Here is a 9,436-nt window from a genome sequence, read left to right as displayed (position 1 = left end):
ACATGGGGGAGTTCTGGACCAAGCAAGCCACCTGGTAGGAAACCAGCTGGGAGGCAGGTCCACAGCTTAATGCTACGTTTACACGTGGCCGGCTATTTTCATAAACGAACATTTCAACCTCTGCTCAACAGCAACCAATCACGTCCTCTTTCTCTTTCTCGGCTGCCTAAACCTCTGTTTGTCTCAGTTTACATGCAAACGTGCAAACAAAGTTTTCCAAAATCTCCACTTTGGCCGGAGTTTTTAGAAATAATCGTTTTCTGTGATAAAAACAGGGTTTTCGTGTAAATGAGAGGCCAAACCGCAGAAAAATATCTGCGTCTTCCCTTCGTGTAAACGGGGCCTTGGGCTTTGTAGGGTACCCTACAGAGGAAAATCATATTTGCCCCTAGAAAGATGTGCAATCTCTATTTAAAGGATCGATAGTTCCAACAGACACTGAAGTCTGTGTTTCCATTTAAAAGTATCATAATCAGGGGGCTTCATTTAGAATAAGTATAAACACCATCCATCCATCCATCCATCCATCTTTGTCCGCTTATCCGGTGTCGGGTCGCGGGGGGAGCAGCTCCAGCAGGGGACCCCAAACTTCCCTTTCCCGAGCAACATTAACCAGCTCCGACTGGGGAATCCCGAGGCGTTCCCAGGCCAGGTTGGAGATATAATCCCTCCACCTAGTCCTGGGTCTTCCCCGAGGCCTCCTCCCAGCTGGACGTGCCTGGAACACCTCCCTAGGGAGGCGCCCAGGGGGCATCCTTACCATATAAACACCTCATTTGTATACAACAAAAACCGTCAAAAAGTTTATTTATACAATGAAGCTTAAGTTTATTGCCATAAGAACATAGCTGAACCTTGATAGCTTTGCCAGCATCATTGTTCCCAAATGAATGACATTCAGGATACATTTTGACTTGTAAAAGCAGGAAAATCACAGGTGGATCCAATAACATGGCTCCCTCCACTGCAGTGACACAATAAATGTTATTGGAGATACCTGTGGTTGACAAGTCAAAATGACTGCTGTGAAAAAACGTTTCATTATTCCCCTGGATAAAATTTTTATATAAAAAAATAAAGTTAAAAAACAAACATCTCATTATTGTCAATTTATAAGATCATGTGTAAAAGTATTTCATAATAGACACTGACTTATGTTTTTGTATCATAAAGATGTCATACAATTTGAAGATTGTGTGATTTCAGGCTATACCTAAACTTGACTTGTCTTTATGAGAGTGTGTTTGGACAGAAAGAGTGAGAAACAGAGAAAGAGATATTTGATATATGATGCATTGTTACAACCTACAAAGAACTTTCAAAACTTTATCGAAACTACACCTGTAATCAAATTCTTAGTCGGCGTCCATAAAAGCAACTTTATTATCTTTCTCTTGTTTTTGAGTGTATTTTCCAACAGTACATCAGTCAACATATACTGCAATGAAATAATGTTTACATTCAGCCAAGATTAAGAGTCCGCTTTTCATGTTGTGACTCCATAATTGACCTAGATTTATATATTTATTCACCACATTAGCACGTACTGCTCTGAACCTCCAGCACTTAATTTTTGAACAGTGTCTACATGTACACTATTTAAGCTATAGAATATATTTTCATGTTTAATTTATCACACTGGTTCAGTCAAAGTAAACAGAAACAGAACTTAAAGCCACAATGTGTAAAATAAAAAATAAAATGCCTGATGGCGCCCCCGAGTGGTAGTATAAAAAAGACACTGTGTTAGACATGTTCACCCAGTCACCCACGCATAAATTGGTCTGACCAGAGGACAGAATGAATGGGCAGAAAGGAACAAATAAACTTTGCACCAATTTTCTCATTGTTCTACAAAGAAAAATAATTGGAAATATGCTATATTTTGTACATGTCTTGTAGGCTATACAGTATATATCAAATTCTGCACATAGTGGCTTTAACAGAATTTCACAGGATCACAAAGCGAGAAAAGAATCACACAGAAACATTATTACAAGAGCAGCATTGGAAATACAGTGAGTACACTAGTCTGACAAAGTGTGTGTGTGTGTGTGTGTGTGTGTGTGTGTGTGTGTGTGTGTGTGTGTGTGTATACTACTGTATATGTACACAATGCCACAGAAGTTAAGACAGACATCAACAGGGTCACATTAACAGGCCTGTTTATTTGATGGGAAAGCAACATGGTGGCCTCTCTGTTGACCTCCACAGAGACGTAAACTCTTGATAATTTCCTCAGCTGCACTCTTGCCTTCTGGTTCCCTTGTAAACCGAATAATCCTTCCACCCTGTCTTACCTTACCCCTGGACTTCTACACCCTCATAACCTCCTCAATTATTTACACGAGAAGCTCTCTTTGTCAAGTGACAGAAGATCAATGTTGGAACAAAAAAAAATGGCCCCTCACCACTGATGGCTTTAGCCTTGATACAGAGAAGCATGGGGAGATAGTGAGATGCTATTTCTGTCATAAACAGAGTGGGTTTTGATGCTTCCACTTGCCAATGCACGTACAGCATTAGGAATTTAGATCAGGGCTCACCATATGCTGTTACATTTGTTACTTACCTTCCTGTCTCCATTTGTCATTAAAAAAATCTAATGAGATGCTTGAAGGATGGATTTCCCAATTTGCCAACTCAATCAACAGCTGTAAGAGGACGTGTCAGAGATAAACAGGTGTTGGCTTAGTGAGGTGAATTTTATACAGTATCTTCTAGTTACATACAGTACATATTATAATTGTCAGCAGTCCCATCTCAACATGTATTAATTCAAATGATCTTATTTTGGGGTGGGGGGGTGTAAAAAGTTGAAAACACCTGCTGGTAGTGGAAAGGACCTGGTGGTACATGTGGACCTGGTGGTACATGTGGACCTGGTGGTACATGTACAGTAGAGGTACATTACAGGGTTAAAATTATTATTACCCAGATCTAATGAAGCTTATTGGACGGGAGGAGCTCCAACATTCCTTAGATTCACAGTAGCTACAGTTATATAGTTACTAATAGGTAGCTCTACAGTTTTTGACCATTTTCCATGTCCACAAATATTTCAAGAGGAGCATTAAGTATTTTTTCTTTTAGCATGGCTGCTGTTTTCAGCTGCTACAACTACTAGCTAGTATCTGTCAGTCAAATGGTCTCAAAAACGTAAAAAAAAAAACATAACCTTCACATGCGCTGGATAGCACTACACATCTGTAAGGGTCATCAGTTAATGGGTTACTGTGCAACTGACATTAGCACAGTCAGACCACATGTTCATCTCACCGAAGATCCTGTGTTGTAATTCCAAATTGGTCAATTGGATATATTTTGATCCATGCAGCCAGCATACAGTCCATCCTGTGTCCATCTCAGAGCACCCAGCTGGTGGCACAAACTTCCTGCTTGCCCACCACTGGTTTACCAGATTCACACTATTAACACAATGCACTTAGTTCCTATCATTACATGACCTGTCCTTAAGGCCACATAACTAAGCATGTAAATGAGGCCCATAATACAATGCTTAACTATTTGAGATTATTCACCTAAAAAAAGGCCATGAATTTTAATTCAGGTCAAAAAATACAATACAGCATACACTACTCTTGTACCGAATGTGCTACAGATATACACTTACTGTAGTTATTCAAGTTCAACAGGTTGGTGTTGAAAATTGATGAGAAGCCCCTTATCTCATATGGCATCATCTTCATTTTGTCAGCCATTGGAGAAATAATCAATCAGTCTTATTTACATCAAAGTCTGATTTATAATGTCTCCATGCCGATTCGTCATTCTGCCCTCCTTAGAGTGTGCTGGACAGTCCACGATCGAGTTCCCTGATCTCTTTCATCCCTCTGACATGCTTCAATGCCATTAAGGCCGTTTTGACCAGTAATCCCTCGAGCATGAAAATAAAGCCAGAGTCTTGTCCATTCTGTGAACCAGTGGAGTGAAACTTAACAGTTACACAGCAATCCAATTAGTTGCCAAAAGTCACACATCATCATCATCATCATCATTCTGCCTTAGCCTTCTCTCATGACTTTGTCCTCTCTGGCTCCCTCTTTGAGGAAGCCGACCCACTGGATCCTGACAAAGCATGTACTGTTTCCAGATTTTACGGAACGCTGTGCGGAATTTCTTAATACGGAAAGCGTACACAATGGGGTTGACGGCCGAGTTGCCGTGGGTAAGGATGATGGCGATGTAAACGAGGAACATCGGCTTTTCACAGGCAGGGCAAAAGAGGGTGATGCAGTTCAGGATGTGAAGAGGGAGCCAGCTGACTGCAAAGAGGAAAAGAACAAGGGCGAGCGACTTGGCTAGCTTGAGCTCTTTGCCAAAGTAACGGCTGGGGTCTGTGTGGCTAGCTGTCACCTACAGAGAGATAAAGGAGAAGCTTGTCAGCGTATACATTTAGCTTTAGTATAATCAGTTCACAAGATGTCTGTAGCAAATACAGCAATAGGAAAATAATTGTCTATTTGCTGCCTATCAAACAAAGCAACCACAAGACGACAAAGATCTCACCTTCTTGTTGAGCTGCTTGTGGATCATGTAGAAAATTTCAACATAGATGGCGAGCATGAGGAGCAGAGGGGGAAGCACCCAGCCAAAGAAGTTGAAGTAGACCATGTACTTCATACTGATGACTGTCTCAAACTCACAGGTAACCAAGAGGTCATCAGTGATCAGGGAACCATTGTCTCGGAGAAACTGAAGGTTATTCCAGCCCAACATGGGCATGAGGCCTACGATGATGGACACCAGCCAACACAATAACACTGCCGTGCCAGCTCGCCGAGGAGTCACCACCCGCTTGTAGCTATGGCAACAAGGGAGAAGATCTTGTTTTTAATTCAGTCCAATACAACATATAATTCACTGCAGAAGATTCACAACAAATACTTCCTTGTTATGTGTTAATGTTAACAATTCTATCTTGGGGTGTTGTTTCAACTCCTAAAGCACTATGGCCGTGGTTGCAATTGTCTTTTCAATGCGACTTTTGTGACTGTATGTGTCAGATGCAGATCGGATCCAAATGCAAGCTAGATCCGATCTCAAACAGACTTAACAGTGATTTATTGCCTATGAATTAAATGTTTCATTTGTAAAAGAACGAGTTATTTCTACTTTCAAAAGTTAAACTACATAGTGATGCTTTAAGCCTGTAGTTTGTGGGGTTGTTTGATTGGATCGAGATGTATTATAAACTGTTTCAGTTATTTTGTCCTGTAATTCCCTGTAATCCCCCATTTCCTTTTCTGTGTAGGATGGCAGCAGGTGACATAGATTCCGTTTGATCTTCTTTTCTTTTCTGTGTTCTCAGAAATAAATCAAACATAAAGCAGACACAAGCAAGACATCCCTGCTGTTCAGAAAACTGTGTGTGTTGTTGCCTAACATAACTGTCTGCAGTTCTTTGGTCTAATAGGATGTTACCCATCCTGTCTCTCCCACACAATGGTCAGCTATTGAACACGTCTGAATTAGTCATTGTCGAGAAGACATGAAACATTCCTGTGGGAGAGTTGGTTGTTGATTTTTCTAATTCAACCTTTATGTCTAAAGAGCAAGTGATGACTCCACAGATGAAAGGGGTGGATAAATAATCTCAGGCACTCATTCTTACTCTCACACTCTCACTCTCTTACAGCACATGTGAAGCACATTTTTCTCTCTTCTTATCACGCCTGCTTCCTGGCTGACCTCGCTAACACTAACACAGAAACACACTGAGATGTGTGCCAGAGCTAAACAATAATAGTAATAATAATAATAATAATAATAATAATAATCATCCCCCTTCATTTGCTTACTCTCAGTTGTCTTTGCCTTTCACTATGTCACACAAAGCACACACAACCACTCAGGAGTTCAGTTAGGGTGAGGCAGACACAACACAGGACTTATGATGAACTCAAAGGATGTTTAAAGTGAGTCAGGAGTAGGCATATTTGACAGTTTTTATCTTGACTTTTGTACTTTAACTCTCGCGTTAACTCTCTGTCCAGCTGCTCATAAAGCTCAGCGGTCTGTTTCTATACAGAGCAGCTGTCCGTTCTGCCAAATATTACTTTTTGGACTCAACTGTCCTCCATCTATCTGTTTTCCTGTGGGATTTCAATCCTCATCTCCCACAAGCTAAATCCTATCCTCCAGCGAAGCAATACATGGGCCATTTTCAAAGCTCACACACAGCACCCTTATCATGTCAACGTGCTTCCAAACCACCGCTGCTATAAAAAGCAATCAGTGCCTTTTAAACTCTGTCACTCCCAGGGATGGTTTAGGGATAGGGATTCAATTTCTGACTCACATTATCACTTAGCACAAGAAAGTAAAATACAATTCACTGGTGTTTAAAATCTGATCATGTCCAGATGGGCGTATCTGGCTAAAATGGATCAGCGGTGAGAAGTAATTGTCTCAGATTTGTGACTCTTTAAAAGGAGTTTTCTTTGTGGGGGAGCACCAGACCACCACCCTTTTTTTTAATGACCATACAGAATATGATTAAACACATATATAGAATCATTACAATACCATATTTTTACATCATACTCAAAGTTGTCCTGTTTTGAATTTGAAAAGTGTGAAATATTTTCTGTTCATTACCCTATACCATCACTATATTCTGTACTGTGTGATGAGAAGGGCTGAGAAACCTTGCAGCACACTGATCAATAACAGTTAAGCCGATAATATTGAGAACATACTACACAATATTTTGTATTGTTCCGTGTCACTGCAACCTTTGTTAATGTCCTCTGAGTGACAGAGTGCAGTGTGCATGTTTGGTTCCAGCTTGAGAAATTATGCAATCCATCAACCACCAACCATGAGCCTATTGACCAATCATGCATCCTCTGTCCATTCTCATTGTCCAATTAACGAACTTGAAGTGGAAACTTGAGTTTTCAGTAAAATTACGGGTCAGACAAGAGGGGTGCTAACTGATAACATCTACAATTTAAAAATATCTGTTACCAGGTAACAGAAATGTCAGTTTCCCATGAACTAACAAACCAGTTCAGAAGTAAAGAGGTACAACATATATGACCTCCAATGCTTCTTGTACATTCAGGCTGTAAAACAGCTGGCGTCTGCACAGATGTAAAATTCAATAGCTCTTATATGTCTAAAATACATATTTAGACTTGAAGAATCATGTAAACAGTATCATTATTTTTAGAGGAAAATATTGAACAATCAGACAATCTGTGTTGTTTATTCATCTTGAGAAGAGGGCAGTTAATATATGATTTTCTTTATATTACTTTGTTTCAGTTTACAGCTTATATTTGGTATATGTGATGGAGATGTATACTTAAGGGGTTAAGAAGTAAATACATGAATAATTAATGAATTAACGAGTCTAAATATAATTTGAACATATATATAAAATATAATTGCTTTTATCCCTGCCATACTGTAGTTTCCAGTAGAGATCTTGCAGAGATGCCAATGCTGATTAATGTAGCCCTAATGTTACTGTAAACTAACTAAAATGATTAGACACACCTTTACACTACACATTCCATTCTATTTCTGGTTGGAGATAAAATGATAATCCTGCATGACTGCTCTGGTGGTGTGCCCTTGGTCCGAGCAGCGGTCTGGGCACAAAGGCAAATGAGACAAGATATTGGGGGAAAAAATCACCTTTAGGCCTACCTCATGGGTATTTTCACTCTCAGATAGCGGTCGATGGCGATGGCCAGGAGCGCCAGGATTGAACTTTGAGTGAGGACGAGCACCGTGCAGGCGACCAGCAGGCAGCTGTAGAAGTGCGTCTTGAGTCCGATGCTGATGGTTATGGCGAGGGGGATGACAAGAGCGCCGACTGCAATGTCAGCCAAGGCCAGGGAGACGATGAAACAAAACGTTGTATCTCTCAGAGAGCGGTTAATACGCACAGCCCAGACCACCATCACGTTACCGATGACCGACGACACGGCGATCACCACCTCCATCCCGATGTAGAAGGCTTTAGAGGAAGACAGATCCGAAGGCATGTTCACGGTTTCTGGGAGAGTGTGCGCTCAGCGGAGAAACAGCCTGAACACGTCGAGGGAGTTCCCTGTTTGAGTTTGTGTTCACCTACTGAGACACCCTGACTTAGGTGTCGCATGTTTTATGTCCCCACAGAGGTAGAGGTAGGCTAGTGTCTGTTGCCCTGAAGTATTTCCCAGGACATAGAGCTGCGCGCAAGACGCAGAACTTGTTCTCCATACTGTCCGAAGAAGCGATTCCGAGAATGAAGTGGCCCCTGCCGTCCTGCTGGCAGAGGGACAGGACCGATACCGAATGAGTCACAGGTTCCCAACGCCCAGATTGACAGTGTGTTTTTTTTCTAATGTCAGGCATGTGTCAATGGTCGGGTAAATAAGCAGAATTAGTCGCAACTATAGTGTCATTTCCAGCTGAAACTGAGTCATTTGGATAATTCCGCCATCAGGCTACTCCAGCAGGGTGTATCTCCTATATTTTGGACATGATTTATACGATTTATTTAATGTTTCTTGTGAAATTCCAGTTGATGTTACCCAGTGTGTCCAGATTGTTATTAAAAGGCGATTATCTTCTTTCTGCAAAGTTACTGAAAGCTCGCCCTCTATGGGGGTGGATATACTGAGGAGGAGAATATCACACATTCATTCATGTTGCATGTGCATCTTATAGCTATTGTCAAAGTTAAAGCAATGCAAAATCATCATCATTTAGACCATGAGTATAAAGGGGGATTTAATCAACACTTCTGTATATCACTGATGCTTTTCCTCCGTGTGACTTGTTGCAGGCTCAAGTGAGATTGGGTACAAAGTGTAAACTTGTGAAGCTTTGACACTCTGGAGAGGATGCACAGAAAGGAAACTGGATGAAGACAAATGGGTACATACTTCGTGTTGGATGGAGAGTTTCAAGTTGTATTATAGGGTCAACGGTACAATAAAATATTTGACGAGAGAACGGGTCAGCTCAGCAATAAAAGCATAGTCACCGCAATAAGAGCACTGGTCATATAACATAACATGACGATAAGATGTAAGATAAGATGGGATGGCATGAATAAAATATAGCACTGTATACTTATATGAAAATGAGGATTGTGTGTAACAGTAAGCGACAAGTTGATCCTACAGTATTGCACAAATGTAATGACAGAAAGGAAGGAAATATGAGAGAATTGAGTGAGATAAAAAGACAAAAAAATATAGAGTACATGAAAAAGAAGAGTGTGTGTGTGGCTCAATAAATCAATACTGGACAGCATAACCTTGGTTTCAGTGAACAGCAGGACTCCGCTGGAAGACACACAAACAATATAGATGCAAATGAGACCGATAGACAACTTGCATAGAGGCATGACTTTGCAAACATATGACACAAGGAAAGCATAAAGACATACTGTTCATACAGATACTGTAGC

The 9,436-nt window shown here is 40.8% G+C and overlaps 1 protein-coding gene across 2 annotated transcripts; it reads right to left on the bottom strand.

Annotated features, from left to right (window-relative positions):
- Positions 1–2,043: 2,043 nt before the first annotated feature.
- Positions 2,044–8,356, bottom strand: LOC114554369 (adenosine receptor A1). Of its 2 annotated transcripts, none has more exons than XM_028576174.1 (3): positions 7,681–8,356; positions 4,512–4,825; positions 2,044–4,370 (listed from the first exon to the last, which is right to left on the bottom strand). In XM_028576174.1, exons 1-3 carry the CDS (start codon positions 8,019–8,021, stop codon positions 3,994–3,996), a joined length of 1,032 nt encoding a protein of 343 aa, XP_028431975.1. In that variant the 5' UTR covers positions 8,022–8,356; the 3' UTR covers positions 2,044–3,993. The 2 variants fall into 2 exon arrangements, with proteins under 2 accessions (XP_028431975.1, XP_028431974.1); XM_028576173.1 differs by having other exon boundaries at positions 2,044–4,377; positions 4,531–4,825.
- Positions 8,357–9,436: the final 1,080 nt, after the last annotated feature.

Source organism: Perca flavescens, chromosome 4 (assembly GCF_004354835.1).
Source record: "Perca flavescens isolate YP-PL-M2 chromosome 4, PFLA_1.0, whole genome shotgun sequence".
Lineage (NCBI taxonomy): Eukaryota > Metazoa > Chordata > Actinopteri > Perciformes > Percidae > Perca > Perca flavescens.
The sequence above is the reverse complement of the archived record's forward strand: the minus strand, read 5'-3'. Positions and strand labels throughout refer to the sequence as shown.